General features: G+C 38.4%; 1 protein-coding gene across 1 annotated transcript in view; it reads right to left on the reverse strand.

The window, feature by feature from the left end:
- The window catches only part of LAMA2 (laminin subunit alpha 2), a gene marked incomplete at its 5' end in the record, with an annotated part of 363202 nt that overhangs the window by 221842 nt on the left and 115386 nt on the right, over positions 1 to 25974 (reverse strand). Inside the window, 2 exons of the mRNA XM_084261417.1 lie at positions 2006 to 2095; positions 4262 to 4441. Of these exons, the coding sequence (XP_084117543.1) occupies positions 2006 to 2095; positions 4262 to 4441 (270 nt within the window). The remainder of the gene's footprint in view (positions 1 to 2005; positions 2096 to 4261; positions 4442 to 25974) is intronic.

The following is a 25974-nucleotide window of genomic DNA, read 5'->3' on the forward strand; positions in this document are numbered from 1 at the left end:
CATTCCTCTGTTTGTTCATTTATGTACCCTGCATTCAACAAGCAAGAGACAAAAGGGCATGTTTGACATCTGTAGCTCTATTTTATGACCACAGCCATGGTGCAAAGGAAGATAGTGGTCCAGAGAATTTAAAGAGAACCTAAGAACACAGGAGAATCTAATTTCAGCCAGTTGAAGAAAGGAGGATGGGAGAATGAAACTTCCCTGTTATAGCAAATAAGCCAAAGTGGTGTCCACCCTCACATCCAGTGTGACACTATGGGAAAACTGACCTGAGAAGCTAGCTGACACTGGAAGGAGTGAGCCAATCTTTTCTTTTAATGTTAGCATAAATTTTTTACTGGATGAGTCAACTCACCATGTAACCCTCTAACTGCAGAAGTAATTCTATGTGAGGGATAGGTGAAATTTTGAAACTAACAGATGATGAGAGGTGGACCACCCTTGCAGTGGCTTTTCAGCTCCTCAGCAAAATCACCTTAGTCTCAGTTTAGTCCCAGCATGAAAATATTGCTATAGGAAACACTCGAACACTCTATGCTTCAGAAGCAGCTTGGAAAAGATAAAAGAAACCGCAGTTTGGAGAAATGAGGAGTGAAAATTGCCTTCCGAATAGTTATTCAGTGGTGGGGACTCTCCTTGTGAAGTCGCTCAAGGTCAGAGCAGCAAGCTAGCCTGAAGAAATTCTATGGCTCACAGGACAAAACATAGATTTCCCAAAACAAGGTTATGTTAGGGAACACTTCAAAAAACCAAGGCAGTTTATTCTTTGTAATGCAAGGGGAAAGATTCATTTTGCTAACAACTAGAGTCATGATGTTTATAAGCCAAAGCCCACCTATTTTGGTATGACTCAGTCTAAAGTTTATCCCTGGAGAGCTAAACCAAATATTCCCACTCCATATTGAGTTGTTTCACTTATGCTTTATTTTATACTGGTCAGACAACAAATACATATTTGTCATCCTGGAAACAAGACACAACACCTGTGGAAATGCCTTTATTTTACCTAGCAGCCAAACTATCTGAACTGAAATGTATTAATTGCAATAAATGCACTTATTTTCTGAGGCAGGCCCAATGTAACAGATGGCACAGAGACAATGCAGCAGTTTGATAACTAAGGCCATCTGAAACAATAGTTCAACACTTGCTCTACACATCGTCACAGAAAAGGCTTAGAAGGATTAAACCAGGGAGTCTGAAAATTTTTTACAAGGATCCATGGAAACTGCTTAGAATTGTAAATGTATTTTCTGCAAGATTTCTTCTGGTTTGGGGTTTGGCTTTTTATCAGATTCTACACAATGTTCAATGTCATATACAAAGCTCCTACTTAAGTGAACAGTATATGAAGAGATCCCACATTAACAACGTGGCGCATTATTAATATCAGTACATTGGAAATTCTGCATTAGTGTTAATGTGCTCATAGATTTGGACTATCAGTAACAAATTATGTTTCTATGTTTCAATTATGTTGGTTATGTGTTTATTAATGGTGCAAAAAGAAAGTTACAAGTTGGAAGAAATGATAAGCAGTTCATGATTTTCTAGACTAGCTTGACTGATCACTCCATTAATATTTCTTGCATAGTAAATGCGCCATTCTAGAGCCATCATTTGTTTGCAAGTATCAATTAAATACTTGACAGTCATTTTGGAAACACCTTGATTAATATCAATGAGGAAAAGACTGACTTTTTGTCTTCATCTCTACAGCTACATAATGTAACCCAAATTTCCGTTGCTCCCAGGAACTTTCAATACAGATTAAATGATCTCAAAGCTCTTTTTTCATTTCGGAGAAAGCCTCAGCAGACACTGGATGAACCCTTTTTATTATGGTTGCCAGCACTGCTTCATCCTGGCACTGCTTTTGACTGCTCCTCTAGGTGAAGGACACACATAAATGCACAGAACTCTGAGGAATATCAAGATTTTTTTTCTCATGTTCCACCCCATGAATGAAACACATTTTAAACATATATATACATATACATACGTTGGTTGCTGGATCCAGTGGACAAGCCTTTGCATGGCCTGAACATATACACATGCCTCCAACAGAGATATCCTTTATAGAATAGTAATACTGGAAGACAAAATAGAAATTGAATTGCTAAGTGGATTGTAAAATGCAGGTGCCAAACTGCAGAACTCATTTCTGGTGACAAAACTGTCAGGTCCTGGTTTAATTCTTTTTTGATCTGTTACAAATATAGCAGACAGTGTAATCCAAGCTGCATCTTGATCAACAGATTCAGGCTTAGTGAAAAAAAAGGCTATAAATTGGCACAGTTCCACTTGTTTGAAGTCACAAGAGCCACGTCAGTTCACACACAGCATACACCAAACAGGAGAATGGGAGAAAGCTGTATGCACACCGGATAATGAAAACCCAAATGCTACAGAATTTATTCCCCTCGGAAAACATGAAAAGCAAAAGGCATGAAGATGTGGAGAAGAGAAGAGCTACAACAAAACCTAACAAATATCCACTTCTGTTCACCTTTGCTGCATCCTACTTGGGCATTCACTTGGCTGTGGAAAGAAGAAACGTTTTTCACTACTGGCCTTCTCAATGACTGTGGTATAGTCTTTATTACCAGGATTTAAATAACTTTTGACCCGTTGCTGTGCCACTTTAACATTTTTATTTTTGCTTTGGTGGAGATTAATAGCACTAATCAGAAAAAAGGATGTAAAGATATTTATAATCAATTTATAATCACTTGTGACATGTGAAAAGTGAATCTCACATACCACCTTGTCCATTTGCATCTGTTTTGGTGAGAGTCCTATGACATCCTAACAACTGGCTAATCAAAATAAACATATGCTATTTGCAAATGCTGTTGTTTCTGTGTTCAATCTCTTTTGCAAATGATTAATAAAAACATCAAACAAAATGGGAACACATATAGCTCCCAGTTAACTCTCTACCACATGGAAAACATAACGTCTGTGGCTACCCTTAGTTTCACATTTTGTGGATCAGTGGCTTATCTAGCATATTCTATAGAGAAAGCCAGACAAGAGAGTTTGAGTTGTTCCTTTGACGACAGCCTCATAGAGAGGTGCCATACAGATGTTACTGTTCTTTCCTGGTTTGAGAAATCTATGGATCATCCTGCACTAAATTTTCAGGAGCACACAGTTTTTAAAGTGTGAAATCAATTTTATGTTTTTCTTCAATTAGAATCAGATTAGTAAAATGTGCACTTCTGTGTAAACATGCAGTTCCCACGATGAGTGAGGATGCAATAACTTCACTAAACTGGAAGCCTTTCTGGATTTGCAATGCAGAACAGAACAGCACATTCAGATCTTTCAGAAACAGGCAGAACTCTGCATTTAAAGGAAGAAATGGAAGCCAGAAATGGGGAACAGAAGCAAGTTTTCTTTGCTGTTATCCACCACCAATAAATGATATTAGCTAAAAGCATAACTTTAACTTCCTAAAGTCATACCTTAACCCCTCAGAAAGAAAAATTAGGTGACCAACAGAAAGAGGACATGAGCAGAAAGAAAAAATGTGGAAAAGTATACACTCCCAAAACAGCTTTCAAGAATGTTTAGTAGGAAAAAAAAAAAAAGACAGAGGAAAAATAGCATGGAATAACACCCAACATTTGAGCAGCAGGAAAAGAGACGTGGCACAGGAACAAAGTACAGATCACAAAAAGAAAAGGATGAGGTGTGCACCCAGAAGGGGCAGGGGAAAAGACTTTGGTATGGTGTGAGTTTGAGTGCTCCATCTATTCATTTAAGGTGAGGCACAATGTAAAACTTTTACTGTGAGCCACAATTATATAGCAATGCTAGAAGCGTTGCCCTCAGGCAGGGCATACTGCTACTTACAGTACCACTAGTAGAAATTCTACTCAGAGTAAGTGTTAAAGGAACGCTAAAGGCAGCAAAGTATTGAGCAGCAGAAGAGGCAAGAGGACATTATCTAACAATAACCACTTGCCAGTTACCTGCATCTGAATCTTGGCAGCCAGAATAGCTGTGTGCTTATGTTAACAAGCATGTTATGCACATTAATAATCAGAAAATATTAAATAGGTACTTCTGCTACAGAGAAGATAAAAAAAATACTATGAAAAGAGAATTCTCTAACCCCAGGATATTGACAGATAACAACAGGTATTCATTGTCTCCCAAAATTTCCTATGGCAAACAAAGGCAGGAACAACATTTACAAGTGTAAGAACACTTCTGCCCATGTTATTTCTGCTGTCTTGCAAGAACTCACCCTCCTTGTAACAATGGGATCAATTTCATTTGGATCTTTGTGTGCGAACATCATTAAATCAGCATTCAGTGTCCGTATCCGCTGAAATCTCAGGCGAATAAAGCGAGCAGAGGTGAATTCCAGCAGCGCCCGCGAAGGATCATCAGCACTGGGCCGCCCGTTAATTAGAGAAGTGTGAATCTGAAGAGAGATTAAAGCACTATGAAATTAGATGACAGCAACGCTGCCAACAAATGCCATTCAATGCTCTGTGTGAACCCCTTTCTAAACGTAAACCACCTTTCTTTAGAAAGCGGGTTTCCCCACAAAATCATTCCATACACCTGCAGGGCCCAGCTCCAGAGAAGTAATCAGCCGCAGAGTGACTGGAGCACCAACTGCATATACGTAACAAGGCCCTGCAACAGCATCCATGCTGCAGGCAGCTCATTTCGCCTCCTCTAGTGTAAAATAGGTACTTTCAAGTTACCAAACAACTCAAAAAAATTAATTAAAGAAATAGATACTTGGAATAGGAATCAGAATTCAACAGTGGCCACTTTGCACCTCCTAGAGTGGTCATCATGGAGCGTTTTGATCTAGGTGTTTTCCAAAGCCAGGATAAGATAACTTTTAAAATACTGAAAACTACCACAGCTAGATGAGACAAAAATAAGCATTCATAAGCATCTCCCCTTCCCCACTGTCTCCTCAACACAATACACCATTCCCTTTGAATCTTCTTCTCAGCAAGGTGAGGCAATTTTCCTGGGTTGCAACTGTTTTCACCTGGTCCCTAAGGAAGGTCTTTATCACCTCTGAGAACACCATTCAGCATCATTTGTTTTTCGAAAGATGTTACCAATCTCTGCTCACACTGTGGTTTCTGTAAAGATTAACCCCTTTTCTCTGCCTGACTATCCTAACTAAAATCAAGAAACCTTCTTGTGCTCTGTGGCTCCTTCATAAAGAGCCTGACCCCAATTGCAGCATCAAGGGCAATGCAACAAAAATAAGCAGTCGTCTTCTCCTCCTGTCTTTTTAGCTGATCGTGGCATGTATTAGCTGTTAATCAACAAAATAAAACAGATGGGCTGCTACAGAGTTGTTCTTGGAAAAGGCCTACAAGAAGAATGTCAGGTATAGCAAAATATTGTTAATGAGCACCTAGGGGGAGGGAGGAAAGAAACCATTAATTTTCCTGTATTCTGAAGTGTTAAATTTTAATTGGGGCATTTTTATTACAGGCTGGTACACTGAAAGAACATTCAGATGCTCAGCCAAACATGCAGAACATTAGAATAAGAGAATTATTTATTCCTTGCAATGAACATGTTGCAAATGTACCGTACCTCAGGGCTCTGAGCAGAGGTCAGGCCACACATCCATTTTCAACCATCAAACAGGATCATATAACCACTGTTTTAGGCTATGTGATGCTATTAACTTAGTTATTTTCACTACCATGAGGGAAATCCTAAACCTCATCATGTCCAGCATCCTATTTCATTGTGTCCACCAGTACACAAAATCACCAGGTGCCAATATTCCCCCAGCAACTATCAGTCATATCTTGCCTAAGTATGAATCAGCATCTCTAGGCTTCTGTCATGTTATCTCCAGGAATAGGTGATATTGCTACCTCCTCCTGGGATCATAACAACACTCCTACTTTGAGATCTGACTGAATTTTGCTCCTGACTACAAGTAATTAAATTAAAGGAAACAGCTGGATGGAAGCAAACAGAATAAAATGCTATGATAAAGACAGGGTACAAACAAAATATTATTTAAAAAACCCCAGAGAAAGCAAGGAGGAACTCCTGAATGAGAAACATCTGGCTGCAAGACAACAAAAACACACCACCAGAGAGCAAACTGCTAAAGTCCCCAGTGAAAAGGGAGGAGAACATGTGTGGAGAATTAACTTCAAAAGAAGGCTGGAGATGGTGAAATAGGTCTGGTGGAAATTGATGGATGTTTCCAAAAGAAACAAGATTTTAGTAAGAATACACATGTAAAGACATATTTGTATAATATTTACCTGGAGCAAGGAAATGCATTTATTTTGAGTGCTTTTTCATACCATTTCATTTTAAAACAAGAAGCAAATAATTTCTCATAATTGCTGAAATGCAGTTATGTCCTGGGTGAAATGTGGCGCCTGTTCAAACATGTTCACCAAAATGACACTGAGATTAGGAAATTAAAACTGGGTTGTGTTATCAAAATGAATCTGAAGGGAAAATTTCACTCAGGCAAAATTAATTACTCTAAATTATTTCTCCTTCTCTCAACATCTGTGCTGAAATCATTAATTTCTCCCTAGAAACATTTTGAATCAACTTGAAAAGTGTCCAATTAAGTCATTCCTCCCCCTTTAAAAGAGAATAAGGAAGAAAGTAAGAGTACTTTGGAAACATCTGTCAAAAATCAGGAATAAACAGTCAGGATTTTAAACTTTTAAAGAAGCTTGAGCAGAAATCAGAATTTCTTCAGTATGACTGTCACAGTAAGACACCACTGTGTTTCTCCAGAGTGCACACTCTCTTTCCATCCCCCTCTACAATTCTGTACCTATTTGTAAGACACTGTTGGCACGATAGCATTTTCTGTCAACTGAGGGTCATTCTCCACATATTTTTGAATCAGATCTGAACACTGTTCCAATGAATGCAGTCCTCAATGTCTGTCTACCATTATGTCCAAGATCCTCACAGCATTTCATATATATATATATACACACACACGAGTCTTGCAGGGACTAGTCCCATTTTCACACAGGCCACTAAGGCACTGATGTCCTGTACCAGCTGTATGCACACTGCAGTATGAGCCACACAAGAATTCTCCAGCAGAGTTCACATCCAAAGCTGAGTCTCCCAAGAAAATATTAACACTTTAATCCACCCACTGGGCTGTCATGATTTAGATAATCTAAGTCCCCATGAAGGAGAATCCAAAACCTCCCTGGGCAACCTGTGCCAGTGCTCTGTCATCCTCACTGTAAAAAAGTGTTTCCTGAAGTTCAGACAAACTTCTTGTTATCCAGTTTGTGCCCATTGCCTCCTGTCTTGTCCTGGGCACCACTGAAAAGAACCTGGTGCCACCTTCTCTGTCCTGTCCCTTCAGGAGAGGCATTCCAGTCTCTTCATCACCTTTGTGGCTCTTCAGTGGACTGTCTCCAGTACGTCCAAATCTCTCTTGTACTGAGGAGCCAAGGTTTGGACCCAGCACGTCAAGTGTGGATTCACCAGTGCTGAATAGAGGGGAAGGATCTTGACATGCTGGCAATACTTTCTCCAGTGGTGCCCAGGGTACCATTAACCTCTGCCACAAAAGCACATTGCTGGCTCATCTTCAACCAGATGTCTGCAAAGACCCCTGGATCCCTCTCTGCCAAGCTGCTTTCCAGCTGGGTGGCTCCCATGGTGGTGCCTGCTTTGTTCCTCCCCAGGTGCAGGACTTGGCACTTCTCCTTGTGGAATTTCATGAGAATTTCATGTCAGCCCATTTTTCTAGCCTGTGAGGATCCCTCTGGGTGGCAGCACAACCCTCTGGCGTATCAGCCACTGCTCCCAGTTTGGTGTCATCAGGAAACTGGCTGAGGGTATATACTCTGCCCCATCATCCAAACAATTAACAGAGATGTTAAATGCAATTGGACCCAGCAGTATATGTTCAAGTTAGTTTAGTTACAAAGTTATCTATCATATGGATTTTTTTTAACCAAAACTTCTAACAGTTACTGAAAAAACTAGTTAAATGGAAAAAGAGAAAAGCCATTTTGTAACACCAAATATCTACCTAATTCAATGTCCTGTCTCCAGCAGAGGCCAGTAGAAAATTGTTCTGAATGAAGAAACAGAGCATTTAGAGATAGATCCCTCTGATACAATATCATCATTTTCTCTGACTGAAAAGTCTAAATGCTTCCTGAGCTACAGAGCGAACCTGAGTCACAGTGTTTAATGTCTACCAATTGCCCTTTTCTCTATTATTGGTCCCTTTTTCCCCTATTATGTTTGTCATCACTACAGACACTTGTCCCAGTGGGAGGAAATTTGTTTCTTAAAAAACCTCCAAACAACAGACCCCCGAAACCCCACCAAAAACCCAACCAAAAATAACTGGGTTTGGTGTAGAAACTACTTTTTATAGTGGGTTTTTTTCTCTTAAACCTGGAATTCAGGTTGTGAGTCATTTCACTGACAGTGTTCTAGTTTTTCATTTGAGGAAATGGTATATAGTCCATATCTTTTTATTTTTGAACTTCAGTATGATGTTAAGTCCGTATTTTTCAGAGAACTATTGAGGATGCTGTATTTTCTCTATGCTGAGGAGAGTTCAGTCCATCAGTGCAATAGTGCATCAGCATTCACATATAATTTTTTTTCTTACATGCATTACTTTACTTTCAGCAACATGAATTTTCATATAGCATTTTTCATTTAGTATCATAAGCTGCTACCTTAATTATCTTAAAATTTGTATTACCAACAACTGTTGCTATTGCAGGGTATTCTAATTTTCCAGACTTTTCACATGTTGAACAACATAGACACCACTACAGATATTTAAAAGATCTCTTAACCTATGAATGAAAAGACCTATTTAGCATAGTAGCCTGCCTTGTACAGTAGCCAAAACAACAGACAAAGAACAAGACAAAGGCAAGCACACATGATACTTCCTCAGGGAATTCCACCAACTTAGTCTCTCCTTAAATCCAGGTTATCTTGTAAAATCTACACTCATCAAATAGTAAGAATGTTCTCACCCCATATACACAATGTAAGGAAAAGATCCCTCTTTTGCTTGTTTTAAACCTTTTCTAGTAAATTCACTTAATATTTTCTATTTCTTAAGTTGGAAGAAATAAGCATATCTTTCTAGGAGCTCTATTCTTCATCACATCTCCTCAGCCTTCCAGTTCTATTGTTTCCTTTGTTTCCTAAGGAATGTTTCTAAAAACCTGTTGTTTCATTTGACATCCCATACTCTCCAGTTACTGACAGTATTTGTGAGGGGTTAAATAACTGTTGTAATTCATCTGTTTTAACCTTGAGTTCCTTTTCACTACCAAATTTATCAATTATTTCTGCTGCTCTTCAGTTAACAACTCAGTTTGTGACTGTTTCCCCAACTCCTCTCCTGTAAATAATGTTTCCATTGCAGGAACCCTCCTGACAGTCTCTGAAGCAAAAGCTGATTCAAATCATTAATTTATTTTTTGAGCAATGACCTTATCTTTCTTGAATGCTCTTTGATCATCTCTCAGCCCACCAATTCTCTGGCAGACTTCTTGAATTTGATGTGCTCAAAAAAAAAAAAAGGAGGTTTATTTCAACTTCATACTCAGTCACTCAGAATCTTTTTTCACATCTTAATTGCAGTTTAACTTTTCATTTGCTGGAGCTTATTTTCTACATCTTTCCCTCATGACTTCCAATCATAAATTAAACTAGTTTAGATTTTCAGAAACTACTATCTTTCCTCAGTCTATGGTTTAAACATGTTGTACCATTTTTTGAACCACTCTTAAATGCAGCATGTGTGTCTCCAATTCTATATGGAAATGACCAGCAGGATGTCTGAAACTGTTTTAACTGTTTGACTGCCTTTTCTATTTTTCATTTGTCCTTTGGCAGGTTTTGTTCCCCTGGGATGCTGCGCTCTTAGTACTTCCTGGCTACTTTTACATAACAATTGTTCAACTGTTAACAGCAGACCAGGATCTGTGCACTGGTTTGGACTAGACCATGGGTTCCTTCACCAGAACAGAGCTCCCAGACCCATTACCTGCTACCAGGCACTGAACTATCATGCAGCTGCCCATCTCAGGCAAAGAAGCCTTCTTCCTGGTGTCAGAGGACCAGTGTGCAGTCTTCACCATCATGGGAGTTTCTATTTCTGAACTAACAGCCACAGACTCCACCTGCCTTTACAGCTATGATTTCAGGCTGCAGAGTCCCAGAAAAGAGTCAGCTAATCTCTTACCTGTCACCTCTGACACGCTCCTGCAGTTCTTTCACTTGGTGACACAAAACCCTCACCCAGAGCAGACATTCTGTAGGAAAGGACACCATCTCTTTCAGCCTCAACCTCAGGTCCCAAACGGCTCTGTATCCTTAGAGGTGAAGATCTGCATCCTTCCTCTGGGATTTAGCATGAGTAAATTTAGCTCTGGTGTACTGGGGTAGTTGTTCAGTTGGTGCTGGGGACTGATCCCCCAGACTGTGCCTCGCCACCACTGTTGAGCTCAAAATCATTCTGTCTTCCCCTCCTTCTGTGCATGTTTCTGTGTGAATGGATGTAGAAACATGCAGCACGTTACCTGCCTCTGTTGTTTTACTTAGTGCAACTAAGGGCATTAGTAAAAACGCTGCTGCTTTGCATGGAAGTGTATTATCAAGTGCTAAATTCCTTAAAATTAACTCACCTCGACAAAGTTCTTAATAATTTTAAGTATGCACAATGTTCTCATTCAGATTTGAAATATCCATGCATGAATCCAAGTGGTGCACTTTTCCACTTACAGCTTTGGTATTTGAAGTTAGTTACTTTGCCAAGTGATTTGAGTGCAGCCAATCTCAAGCTGTTTGTAGGATATAACCCCCCCCCAGCTGTTTGGCTATGCTGCATGGAGTTTTTACGCTCACTTTCCTTTCAAGAAAACAGCATCGCTACCCAGTGTGCTCTCTACTGATGCAGATCTACACCCTGGATATTACACAGACTGGAAGATTTAATTATTCCATAAAAAGTGAAGGTTACTTTGTGTAATTTGTCACAAGGATGGCGCAAAAACATCACTACAATAATTTCTGGCTAGTAGTGGTAAAGAACTCACTTTGTCCAAGTACTCAGTAGTTTATTTTGGACATCGTATGAAGACTGTGGGCTTCAAGCCCAATGTTCTGTGTCAGTGGTCTGAACCTAAAATATTGTCAAGAATGGTCTATTTCTCACTAAAATTTAATCTCAGACAGCAGCATAAAGGAGAGGAAAGCTTCTGTCTTACACAAAAAGACTTGCTACATGATAATCAGCAATGGAGATATGTCAGTCTTAAAATGATTTAATGAGAAAGTGACTCCATGATTTACATCCTCAAGTTCTGCAAGCACATTAATATGAAGATGGACAATACTGAACATCAGTTTTTCCACAGGTGATTCAGTAGCTCTCATAATTCTCCTACCCAATACCCGTTTTAATTATCTGTTGCAAATAACTCATTTGCAGTAGATGTAAAATTACTGTTGATGAATTAATCCCTTGGCGTCTTATATTTAATCCCCAAAGTCTAAGAGTTTTGTGAGTTTTCTTAGTGCAAGCCCTAGCCTATTGTTAGAGCTGATTTCAAAACTAGAATAGTAGATGCCAGAACATATGCCAGAACTCAGCATCCGACTTTTCATCCTAAATACGGTACTTATGATAATTGTATATAAGAAATAGTGTATTTGGCAAGTTTTGCTGTATTTCTAATAAATATCTCACTATCTTAATAAATTAATGGTTTAGTAAGTGAAAGCACAACTCCCTTCTGTGCCTTGCTAATGAGTACAAGAGCTGCTTGAAATGCAGTGCTTAAACTTGCATTAAAATGTCAAGGGCTATGCATGTCAAACTCTATCTCAACTAACTCATTCCCCCTAAGAATAGAGGCAAATGTCAGCTTAACGAACTGTTTAGCAAACACTATTGTGTCATTGACAACTATACCCTACAGCTTAAGCTAAAGAAAGCTTCATCTCTTCAGTTCTGATTAACTTGCTTTTGTCATTTTCCTCTTTCCACTTCCACCTGAAACTGGAATTGCTTGTTCTAGCCACTGCTTTCCTATGGTTCCTGTAATTTTCATGCTTGTCATTTTCAGACAAGAAACAATTTGTCAAAGACATCGTCTTGCATACTTTTAAAGAGCCTGCTCATTGTCAGAGCAATAGCTATTAATAAATCACAGAATAATAAGGAATTAGATTGCCTTGGAAGTGTATTTGTCAATTCAAGCTTTTGTTTTCGTTTTGTTCCTGTCTTCACTAAGTGGAAACACTACAACACGTTGTAGTTTCAGCAACAGCTACTCATACCACAGTCCATAAGGAATTCAGACACCATGTGAGGCGAGGGATACTGGAACACAACAATGACCGTTTGTCTTTTACTGGCTCTTCAAAATGTACTTCCAAGTGAGACTCCATCTCTTAATGCAGTAAAAAGGTATTTTGTGCTTAGTAATAACTAACCAGACAGATGGAGAACTAGTTAAACGCTCGGCTGAAACACACTGAACCAGTATTTTTATGAGTAATCTACAAGCAGGAAGGTTGGAAACGTGCTACAGGTTCTTACATGTAGTACCAGGGGTGACATGGCTTTAAATCATCAAATGACAAGTATTTAATATTTCACTGTACACAGCAGTGGTCTGATCTCTGATGGACTACTGTCACTCTGGTTTTCTCATAGCCTAGTGGCCTTTAAGCAAGTAAATCAGAATAAGAAAAGAAGCCACATGAACTCAATGGCTGATACCAAGGACAACTCTAGGTGCAAGGCAATTATGAAAATCATCTTAGTCTAGGTTTTGATCAAGCAGAGGTGTAACAGGCTGGCATTACTGAGTTAAATACTACCACCTATACAAATAGAATGATCTGTCAAACATATTTTTCACGAGTACTCAAAAAGCACAACATAAATACATAAACATATAAATATTTATATATATATATAAAAACATTTAAAAACCAGAAACACCACTTTTTGAGCGAGATGGTACATTGTCTTAGGTGGATATTTTGATTTACCTTTGAAAGTTGTATGCTTCTGTTTGGACCATGATCATGAATGGGAAAAGAAATTCTAAATGAATGACTAAAACAGGAAAGTTAAGTTTTCTTGGAGATTATAATAAAAAGCATTCTGATCCCCAGATTTAACTAAAGAGCTTCTAACTAAACAACGCTCAAACAAACAAAAAATCAATCACCCCCCTTTTCCTACTAAGATACTATGATGTCTCTTATTTGTTATATGATTGTCCTAAAACCACTTTCCACCAGGTTTTATTCCAGAATGAGATGAGCTGTGGAGTGCACTGTGGAATTACAGGCAAATTACTGCCAGAACTGAATGGTGACCAGTAGAAAGAAAATCCACAGGAACTTGTCCAGCTGTAAGCAGTTGCAAAGGGCTGCCAAACACAACTGCTGATGTAAAAGAGGGAGAATGTGAGGATTTAAGCTGTTCAAACAGTAAACAAGTACATCTGCTCCTGAATGTTATCATTAAATAAACTGCAGTAATATGCTTTACATTACTGGAGCATTCCTGTCTTAAACTGCAACTCTGAACAGTTTTGAACTGGGGAAATTTCAACAAAACTTTTGGGTTGGTTTTTTTTTTTTTGCATCACAGACCCATATGTGGAAAAGCCCATTAAAATCACTGTACAATGTTGGAGTTTTGAGTTGCAGCAAACCCGGTGTCATATCATTTGGAAATTACACTGATGAATGCTTTTGAAAACCAGATGGGATCGCTTTAAATGCTAAGCACTCAGGGCTTTTAAAACCATTTACAATGCTTTAAAAAGAGAGAACAAACAGGACACTCAGATGTAGAATACATGAAACTTTGATCCCTCTCCCACTCTGAACTTTTCAGACTTGGAGATAAATTACAGGGGCTAATATTAGAAAAGTCAGGAATAATATCCATTTCTAAGTAGCACGGGATGAACAGCCCAGGCCAGGAATGGTATTCCAAGTCTTCTGTAAAACACAGGATATTGAAGAATTGTGTGCATGAAAGCAACTTTTTTGATCTTTACTCCTACCATTAATTGTTAGAAAGTTACAAAAATTGTACTTCCTTTGTCTACAAAACTTAAACTGGTCAGGGTTTTGTCAAAGTCTCATCTTTGTATGTTTTTCAGATGTCATTGGTAACACACGATACACAATAATATGACATGTAGAGTAAGCCAGTGTACTGGGTTTGGCTGGGATAGTGCTAATTTTCTTAACAGTAGCTAATATGGGGTTATGTGTCAGATTTGGGCTGAAAAGTGTTGGTAACACAGGGACCTTCTCGTTACACAGAGCCAAGGCCTTTGCTGCTTCTTGGCCCAGCCAACCAGCCCGGAGGCTGGGGGTCCTGAAGTTGTTGGGAGGGGATGCAGCTGGGACAGCTGGCCCCACCTGACCAAAGGAACATCCCATACCACAGGACATCGTGCCCAGCAATAAAAGCTGGGGAGCAAGTCTGACAGGTCTTACAAACTGCTCTTTGAAAACTGTTCTTCCTTCAGAAATGCCTCCAGCTTCTTCTAAAACAAATAAAAACTCTACTGTGGCCATTTCTTTACATCCCTCTGTACGGAGCTCAAGCCACAGAATTCACCTGCTACGGACTTAATGTCCTTGGCACCTCTATTATATCTCAATTACTTATCATCCTTATTATTCTGATGTGCTTGAAAAAGCTTCTCATACTGGTTTTTAGGGTTTCAGCACAGTCACTTTCTTGGTATGGAAAGGCAATATTTTGGTTCTTCCTCTTTCTTTCGCCTTATTGGGGTTTTATTTTTTCTTGCTTGGGCAAGATGCTTTTATATGATCTCTTTTGGTTTTGAAAGCCTATTGCTTACTCAGATATTTTATCCTGCTACATCTTTGGAAAATCTAAGATTTATTCTCTTTTTTATATATATAATTAGCATGCATAAGCTTCTACATACATAAAAAAATACATATAAATATATATTTCCACCTTTAGTTTAGCTAGCTGACTGTCTTTGCAAATTTTCTTAGGAGCACACCAAATAGTGCAAATATTATTGCCACTTTACAGAAAAGTCTTTAATAACAGTATTTTGAACTAGCCTGACTTGCACTCTTCTCACAGTGTTTTGAGTTGCTTCCCTTATTGTAAGTTGTCCGTTCAGGCTGCTTCTTGCAAGAAAGTTTAAGAGCACTCAAAAATCAGCCTGTACTCCACCACAACAGCCAGCCAGCCTATGGGAAGCTAACTGCAGTTTACTTTTTCACTATGGTGTTTATTTTTTGCCTTCATATTTGCCTTCAGAGTCTCCTTAGTGAGTTTTACCACCTTGAGCAAGTAGTACTGCAGTCCTAACTTTTCCTACTTGTACTTAGGCATGAAATACCAATTTTCTCAAAGCCAGTTGTTTGCTAATAAAATTTATCTGCTTATTCAACTTCGTTCTGTGCATCTCTGGCTGAGATGGTGTTAGTTTTCCCCACAGCAGCCCTCACAGTGCAGTGCTGTGCGTTGGAGCAAGGTGTTGAGAACTCAGGGGTGTTTCAGCTATTGCTGAGCAGAGCATCAAGGCTGTCCCTCTAACATCCCCCACTTCATCAGTGGGCTGGGGGTGGACAAGACCTTGTGAGGGGACACAGCTGGGGAAGCTGAACCCAACTGACCAAAGGGATGTATTGTGCCCTAAGACATCTGCTCAGCAATAAAAGCTAAGAGAAAGGAGGAGGAAGGGGGGCATTTGTTATTTATGATGTTTGTCTTCTGGAGCAACCTCTACATGTACCGAAGCCCTGTTTGCTGGGAAGGAGCTGGAGGTTGCCTGCTGATGGGAAGTAGAGAATAAATCTTTGCTTTTCCTTTGGTTCTACATGTGACCTTTGTATTAGCTTTATTAAGCTGCCTTTATATTGACCCAAGAGGTTTTTTCCACCTTATTTTTCTCTCTTCCCTGTCCTACTGAGGAGATGAATGATAAAGCATTGGTGGGCACTAGGCATCCAGACAAGGTCAACCCACCACATTCAGATGGTCTAGAGCCTATACCTCAATCAAAGAATTGTATGTTGGTATTACAGTGCCTCCCTGACTAACTTTCCTTCTATGGATTTTCTCAGGTAGTTACCATATAAACTGAAATGTCCAGGTAAACTCTGCTGCTGGGTTTTGATCTTTTTACATAAAATTCCTATGTGCTGACATGAAAGTGTACCTACATTTGGCCTCAGGCTGACCAATCTATATGTCCCTTCTTCAGTGACATTTTATTGATCAAAATTACTCCTCCATGCAGCCCACCTGGATTTTAACAAATTCTACCTATGTAAAAATTTATTTTCTGACAATACAGAGTTTTATTATTTGAACATTAAAGAATGATTCATCTTGAACTAGACACTCACTAGATTTCTCCCATCCCCAGTTTGAAATGACCTTAAAATCTTGACTGTTTTTTCCTCTGTCTCTCGGATGCTCATCATCCTTATCAAGTCTGTAAATCCTTCTATGCCTTTGGCCACCAGAGTCATTAACAACAAGAATTAAGCTATTCTTTCTACCAGTAATTGTCTATGACTTTAAACATCTACTCAAAAAGGAACCCCCAACAAAAAACCAAAAAGCCCCTTAGAAAGTTGTGGTGTATTTTTCTCATCTCAGAACAATAGCCCTACACAAAATGCAACAGACACCCAAAGTAAATAAATGTTTGTGGTTTTACCTCTTACTGGAAGGTGCAATACAAGTAGTATTTCCTTTAAGCAACATTTTCTATTAAGTATTTCAGTGTGTGTGGGTAACATCTTCAATTATGAGTTCCCTCACCCTCAAAGCAGCCACCCACTAGGGATCTTCAGTTCCTCTGATCATGCAGAAAAGGAAAAAAAAACCTCAAGTTACCAAGTACCCAGTGTTCTTGTTTTGCTGCCAGAATGAAATCTACTACTGTCCAAAAATCAGCTACCAGACCCAACAAGAAGACAGGTTTGGGTCATTACAAGTAAACACCGAGACTGAAGTATATACCATTTCCCTGTGCAACACTAAACGAGTATGTTAAGTAATAAACTACATTTACAGGCATGAGTCCTCCTTTTATGATTTGGAAAAACTACCATAGATCTATAAAAAGATGCTCATCACTAATCTCTTTTCAGTAAGCACTGAGATCAATAAACGATGGACTCTATAGAAAAAAGGTAAATCATCTAATCAGTTTGGCTCTTCAAACTGAAAGATTGCTCTGTATTGTATGTACTTCATATATTGAACTTTATTACTTTTTAAGTCTTATGATTCATGATTAATCATTTTCTGGGTAAGGTTTTTTTTTTTTCCAGAAATGGTAGAAATTACAACATAAGTTTGTGCTCAGGGACAGAAGGAATGCCAAGATAGAAAAGTGGACTGTCTGACTAACTACACAAAAGAAATTTTCATTCCAATTTGGCCCACACAGATGTACGAGTAAATATCCTTCCTCTTGGTTTTACAATAATGGGAGACTGCTATACTACTTATATTCCACAGTTGCTTTCTCTTTAGTGCATAATTTAGGAATACATTACACTCTTTCTTCTATAATATTAAATATCAGAAGCTCAAGTTCAGTAAGAACTAAAAACTTAAAAATATTGCTGTTTTTCTTTTCTCAGACAAAAACGAACACAGAAGATTGCTGTAATGCAATTATAAAATTACTGACTTGCAAGATTAATTGTAGAAGATTTGAATAAGTAATTGTGAAGCCTATTCTCATCATGCATAATGAAATCAATTAAATTCTCCTATGATATTGAGCACATATGTCAAATAATTTGCTTTTTATTCCATGAATGTCTATTAGGAAATTGGGAAGTGTTAATAATTTTTTATTGGTGAGGCAATAGTGAGGAAATATAGCATTGTGTACATGGAATACATAAAATGTATCCACTTATTTGGCAGTCACTCGTTAAATGTGTTTGTTCTTTTTCCCCAAAACCAACAAAATTAACTAGACCTGGATTTTTGTGCAAACCTCAGATCTGTTTTATTTCTTCTTGTGAAAGGTTTCTTTCATGGTTGTTCTAACTGAAAATTTCAGACAAGCTGAAAGCTTATGTGACAGAATTCGTCAAGAAAAGCCATATTCTCTTCTTCTTGGTAGACACGAGTAACTTTTTAGGCTAAGTCATGCTAAGAGACTCACAGGGAGGAGGTATCAGTCATTTCCTGAGACCAATTATACACAAAAAAAAATAAAATGGCTTGCCCATAAGACTTCCTGAAGCTGCTGCAGCCAGAAGGTGGGGGTGGGACAGAAAATAAACAAAATATAAACCAAGACCAATAGGGAGAATAAAGTATGTTGCAATCCAGAGTGTGAATCAGTGACTGTTTAAGTGGTGGAACATTGAATTAAATTAGATAAACGGTCCTCACAAAAGACCCGATACAAAGGCTATTGACTTCAGTGAAAAGATCTTTAATAACAGGCACCATTTATCTCAGGACCCCACTGGCTGTCCCCATTATGAATCACTACAGAATATTAAGCATGCATGACAGACAGAAAAGCAAGAAGATGACAACGATCCTAAACTGATGGGACATTTAGATTTCAGTCCAAATAAAACACTACTCTTTATATTTATGAAATGAAGCTACACTACCTGGCTAGATAGTTTGACTCAAAGCATGCTAAAATTTTGGGAAGCAGTGCAACATGTTCTTGGATGCAAGGACTGTACCTGATAAGATCTCTACCAGCTGAAGCTCTCTATTTCTTTCTAGGCAAGAGACTATCACATGTTCATCATTCAGTTTCATGGAATTTGTTTTCATTGCCTTTACATTTAAAAAAAACCCCAACCAGATAAAATACTTTCAGTGGGTATCACATGGAACAACTCATAGTAATAAAAAGCAAAAATTTCCCTTTTAGTGTTTTGAGAAAAAAACCCAATTTGAATAATTTCAATTTATTGTTATTCTCCCTGTTCAGACCTCAAGCTGAAAAAAGCTTGTTCACAGGACCTTGTTTTGGAATTTCTAACTCTGACTGCATTCAGCAGTCTTTGCCTTGCTCTACACTGTGATGCTGGAAGTAGAACCAGTTGAAATTTGTGAACAGTTTCATCCATTAAGAATAGATTGTTACCCAGCCTTTTGTGTTGCCCATTTCTGCAATGAGAATATATCAACAAAATACCAGTGCATGGCAACATAAGTGCAAAATACATGTGAAAGGCAACATATGCGACAGCTACAAATACTCTAAGGAAATTTATAGAGAAGCACATCGAATATATGAAAATTCAGCACAGTCTTGAGAAAAGCTGAGGGTGATTGTAGCTCAGGGCATGGAGAGAGGCATTACTGGCATTATGTTTTACAGTACAGATAGATGTCTTTTCATGGAAAAGAAACTTATCACTGTTACTTAAGGGGAACTGACAGTTCAGACTCTAGAAAACAATTTCACAATAAATTCAAGATGCTGAATGCAGGTTAGGTGCTGAGAGGATGCAATCAGAAATAGGAACTATAAACAGTATCAATACTCCAAGCCACAAATTTCTACACAATTTTTTAAGCAGCACCGTAGCATCTGTATCATCTACTGTCAGGAAAAAAGGAATCACAGAATTTTCAGTTTGCACCCAAATATGTTTCAGTTTTGAGTAGTTCGAAAAATTCTGACCCTCTGTCCTCTTAACATTGACAGTCTCAGAGTCCAAGTGAAAAAGGATTAGAGTCCTAGTGAGAACAGACTTCGAGTCTCCTTTCTTCTCTTCTTTCTCTAACCAACAAGACTACAGTAGGTACTACAAGCACTATGATAGGAAGAGGAGAAAAATAGCAAGAAAACAACAGGAAGTGACAGAGTTCAATATTCCTGGCATCTTTGGCCTGAGTCTAGCTCAGCAGACAGCAGATTCCTGGGGGGTGCAGGAGTTTCCAAGCGAGCTGAGACACGTGCGCAAAGGGGCAGAGTACCAGCGCTCAAGAGGTATGGCAAGTGAACAAACTAACACAACATTAGTATCAAGGAACCTGTTTCTGTTTATTTCTCTTCTTTATAGTTTAGTACACTCTTTGTGCTTCCACTTGACCAAGGAGAATAAAGACAAACAAATGTGCTTATACAGACTTCACTACCACAGAAAGAGTATTTGATTTTGTTGACCTCACACTTACATTGCTGCCATCACAGGAGGAGTAAGAGGTCAAGCATCTGAAGGAGCAGCACTGAAGCATCGTCTTCATTGCAGCATCTTTCCACCACAACAGTGACAGGAAAGTCTTTCAGTCTAATTTTTACCTTTGTGAACATAGAAATACTACAATGCCATTTACTGATCAACAGTCACCACAGAAACCCTTCATAAGGGTGATGTATTAGTGTTAATGTCTTTATGACAATATTGCCAAATAATTTTCATTTAACACCAGATAAGGTTTAAAAGAAATAAAATTAGGAAGCTGAATTTAGTCTACTACCTAGTATTCTCTCCTGCTCAAGAATCATTGCCTGAAATCCCCTCTCAGAATATTTGCTAAGATATGTTAGCTATAACCCTCCCACTGTAAAGACGTGAGCTTTCTCTGGGCTGAATTCTTAGACAGAGCACGGCTAAGGTTTCCTGCCACCTAAGTCTTAAACTCTCATAGAGGCCTGCACAAATACTACATGAGTACCATATGCTTTCAGAAGAAATAGAGAAGACAGAGCTCAATTTAATACCTGGCATCTCTCTGGCAGCAGAATCACACTAAGGATACTTATGCAGACATGTGCGGTACCACACGGTCTGTTCGAGTGGTTTAGCCAGCACAAAGTACTCATCTGTCTATTCAAATACCAGCACTTCATGCACTGCTTTGGCATCTTGGTGTGTTAACAACTGTGGGACAAGATTATTTCCTTGCACTGAGTAAGAGAAACATTTACTGAATCCTGTCATTTCCCATCTCCATGGCCTCATTATAAATATATTATAAATATATGGCTTTCCTCATCAGGTAGTTACAGTTTGTGGGAGATATATTTACAGATTTCTTCTCGTGATACCAAATTACTACGGCAGCAATGAGCAGGGAGTGATGTTCACAGCATCCTGATACTGCTAATCTACATCTCAGTTTCATTCCATGATGAAATATGAAATTCAACAAAACAATGTGATGTAAACCAAAAATCTCACAATTGCACAAGTGTGTTTGGTGTGGGGGCAGTGTGTGTATGTATATATCTGTATATTCATCTGGCCTCTACAGCAAGGTTAACGGCGAGTGCAGAGTACAGAACCAGGAAGTAGAAATTAGACAGCAACACTACCCTGAGCAAGAACTTCAAGAGAATTTGCATCTGATAATTCTGGCAATGAGAAATGGAGATTGAAAGATACCAGTGTTACTGCTGTGTCCTGCGATATTTTCCAGTGGCTACACCCACCCACTCACAAAGAACAACACTTTTGAAGGAAAAATATTCCTCATCTACAGCCACATCAGCTTCTGAAGACAGATTCTGCCCACAAAGAGGGAGCCAGTCCTCTATGTAATTTCACACACCTTTCGGATAACGGTTATGATTTCTGCAAAGAAACTTTCTTCCAGAACCCCCCTACATGATGACACTAATATGGACCAAGGAGTCAAGTGGCTATTCCAATTAAGATTTAATAAGGTGGGAATTAAATTCATACCCTTCCTCTTTTTCATACTTTCAGAAAGCCTCATTGTACAGAAACTCAGCGTTTCCCAGAATATGTGGGCTTTTCCTTCTTGATGTTTTAGTAAAAGCAAGTAGTTTCCTATCAGACTGACTAAACCTTTTGCCCATTGTCTTTGCTAGACTTGACCTTCAATCCCTGCTTACACTGATAATTACTTTACATTAAAGAAACAACAAAACATTATTTTTGACCTAAATATTTTCTTTTAGCTTATAAAAAGTATTCTAAATCTATGTGTGTCTAAAGAATGCTTTTTCCAAGTGTAACCTCCTATTTTATTTACTGTCAAACTACAGGTCTGGAAAAATATGTTATTTTCTATGAAAAGATATACATTTTCCTAACATGTTATAATGATCAACTGGTGCCCCTGAAGTCCTCAGAGAGTCCAGCTTTGAAACAACTGCAAACAAGAGGGAAGATTCCCATGTATCAAAATACAAATAACATACACACTAGATAAGTTTTTACTACAGGAGATTGTCATACATCTCACAAAAAAAAAAATTACATTGCAAGTTTATGTCCAGAGCCTTACATTACCTAGTCATCAAGGTAAAGAAGCTGTGCCAAATTGTCGTCTTAAAAAAGAAGTAATATTTCAATTAAAAGAAGGTACAAACTAGATGTAAACATCAGTCTTTCCTGTGCCATGGAAATGAAACAAAAATCACCATGGTAACCCACTAATATTTTGTTCTCAACCTAATCATCATCTGTGGAAATAAAGATAAAAAGAAATAGTAATCTGATATGCTCTTTAAATGAAGACAAAAATGTCACAAAATGGGCATTCTTCTCCACCTGAAAATACCGTCCTGATCCCACAGGTATTAACCCTTACATAAATAACTCTCCTTAGTGCCAAATACCTTACCATTAAAGCAAGAAACATCAATAGCAAGCTAATGAGTAACTCATTAATAGAGCTGATCCCTTTAAGGTTTTTTTCTGGCTTGAGGACACTGAAACACTGGACCTTACCTTTTCATTCTGAAATACCCTTTTGGGAAACTTTAGCATTTACATTTATTGATGGCACATCAGAAGCATACAGCTAAAAGACTGCCTTTACCGGTGTGACACGGAGATACTCTGTCTCCCTATGATTATTCCACGTATCGTTGATCTTAGGCAGTATGGAAACTGGGATGCTAACAATCTTTATGCACTCAAGCCTACACTTTTAAAGAAAATTCCTTGCTGAAGAATTTCTTCCTGAATCTGTCATTGTGCAGTTTTCCATTAATTCACGACATTAATTAAAAGGATTACTTTATGGGAAGAGCTCTTGGTCTAAAAATGGTTTATTCCCATTTGACTGAGTGAACTTGTGCTAGTTACATTGACCTGAGGATAAATCACCTGAGGGGTTTTTGTTGTTGTTGGCTTTTTGATGTTGCTGTTCTAGTTGTTGTTTGTTTTAATTCTGCAATCGGCCAAGAGAGTGCCTCTGGTGTAAATAGCAACACTATTGAAATGCCTAAAATATTTGGCTTACAGTTAACACTTCTGGAAATACTCTAATTAATCAAGTCACTGACTAAAATGTTCGCTGAAAGTATACATGACAAGAACATATTCTGCTTTTTCCAAGCTAAGTAGTTTTAACTTAAGATACCACTACAGATACAGATTTGGCTTTGCAACTGATTTGTTGACTTTGCAACCAGCCTGCTCCTTCTGCACTTAACCAAGTTTCCCCAGTGTACACCAGAATTATGTGCCTAAATTGCTCATGGTTTTTGAAGCAAAGAAAACTTAATGTACATTTTATAACTCTGTCAGTCTTGTAAAATGTCTGTAGTACCTGATGCACAGCACAAAAGTCCTAGCCTGAAACAACTGAACGATCACAGAAGTACCACTGAAAGACAGGCAAATGCCACCTACCATGCAATGGCAAGTAAATCTGATACTGGCATGAACTGCATTATTTTTCATGTTAGACATCTGATGAAACATGAAAAAGAATTAACGTGGATTAATTCTGTGTTAATGCCACGTGTTTGATAATGCAGTCTGTATCTACTCAGACAGATGAAACTAGTCTTTTCCTTATAAAAAGAGTATTCTTAAAAACATAAGCTGATTAATTCAAGTGGAATGATTCTCTTCCAGTCACTATAAAAGTTAAGCTTTAGGCTTTTGATTTCAAGATGTTCTCTCTCTCTGTTGGCACCATATCTCAGATTAATAACTACCTGTGTTAGGTAAATTTAATCTAGGGTGGCTTAAATCCCATGCCTTTCACAGAGAATGCCTGTATCTAACAATTCCCCTTTCCCAAGTGGAAAGGAACGGATACATTCCCCCCTTCAAAGCCTTCTTCCCATTTAAAGCAACTGTTGATCAGATGCTGGTCATTTTCTGGGTTCAGGACAGAACAGCAAATACAGCACAGCAGGCCAAGTTAAAGATTACTCACTGCACACTTATGATCAGAATCAAGTTCCACTCAGTTCAGGAGGACTTCTGCCAATGTTTCAGTTGCAGATACATAGCAGCATGCTGAATAAAAGCCCTTTGCTGTTTAACTCAGCCAATGAAGAGCACAGAGAGGCACTAGCTTAACCAAGAGGGCAGCAGACTGCTGGAATCAATATCTCTCTGCAAGAGAATTAGCTAATCAAAGAAATTGAACATGGTAAATTAAATTAGTAATTGGAATAATTTCTTTGGCCTTATATTTTCAGTGCAGATATGTTATTCCCAAAGAAACTGCCTAAGATTTCTTTGCAAGTGACAAACTGCTAGCTGATACTCTGTTCACCTCTCAAAAAGCACCCAGTTGGACACATTCCGAAAATACAGCACCTATGTGTGCCCTATTTCCTTTCATATCACTTCCTCTGCTCCTGAACGATTTCACAAGAAAATACCCATTCAAAGGACAAGACAAACAACTACAAACACAAAGCAGTTGCAGTGATTTTTCCTAGATGTGCAACTGATTTCCTATCTGATACCTCATATGAGATTCCTTTCGATCTAAGCACATGTCTCTTTAAAGTGTATCAGCAGGATATTTTCATTGAAAGCTGCATTTTCCTATTTCTGTATGAACAATTGCATGTGTGAATGTTGCTTGGCATGTCAAATTAAAAAAAAAAAGGAAAGTTTGTACCTCTTTATAGGGAAATAAGCTGTTTAAAAGGTAGAACAGAAAATAATAACAGAAAGATAAATATTGAGGATAAAATTTTACAGAGCATCATTAGACATGAAAGGGATCTGTAAATAAATAAATACTTCAGATAAAGTGCATATTCCAGTCATGTTATTTCCTTGAATTACCAAGTTGTGTGCAAAGCAAGTGTTTGAAAAAAATCTGTGACAAAAATTTAACAGTTGTGGGAATTGGTGCACATGACCTTCCCTCTCTTCATTTTTAAGTGGCTGAAAATACTGTATTTTGTTACATTTGCCTTGTTCTTTCAATCACAGATCTTCATTCTCACCTCCACCCCATCTTTTCTATGCCCTCAGTTAAAACAAATGTCTGGTCCATGATTCAGGTGCCTGGACTCATGATGAAACAGCAGAGGTCTCTGACAGGAGAATAATGAATGGGCATATGCAGGGACAGAGGGTCAGTTACAAGCTCTTAAATGCAATAAATTAAACTCTAAGTAAAATCATTACCATTTAACATCCTAGCTTATACAAGACTGAAAATGTGACTCAAAGAAAAGTCTTGATGACTTCACTGGGTCTGTGATTTTTTCCACTACTGTCACCTTTATTCATGAGTGACACGGAAACATATTTCAAGGACCTAAGGTTGTTGGAAAATCCTAGAGGCTACTTCTGTCTAACTAGTCTTTTACCTATTGGTTTACTTTGTGGCATGTGCTCATTAGAGTCCACCTTACATGCATTTATATAGAACAATGTAATATGAGTTTTTCAAAATTACAAATAGACTACCTCGCCCTTTTAACAGGATCACAGAATCACCAGGTTGGAAAAGACCTTTGAGATCACTGAGTACAAACATACCTGTCCCCTACTAAACCATATCCCTGAGCACCCTCAACTACCTGTTTTTTAGATACATCCAGGGTCAGTGACTCAACCACCTCCCTGGGCAGCCTGTTCCAATGCCTGATAACCCTTTCACTGAATATTTTTTTCCTAATGTCCAATCTGAACCTGTCCTGGTGCAGCTGGAGCCCATTCCTCCTCATCCTATCACCTGTCACTTGGGCAAAGAGACCA

Source organism: Gallinula chloropus (genome assembly GCF_964237585.1).
Source record: "Gallinula chloropus genome assembly, chromosome: 3".
In the NCBI taxonomy this organism is placed as follows: Eukaryota; Metazoa; Chordata; class Aves; order Gruiformes; family Rallidae; genus Gallinula; species Gallinula chloropus.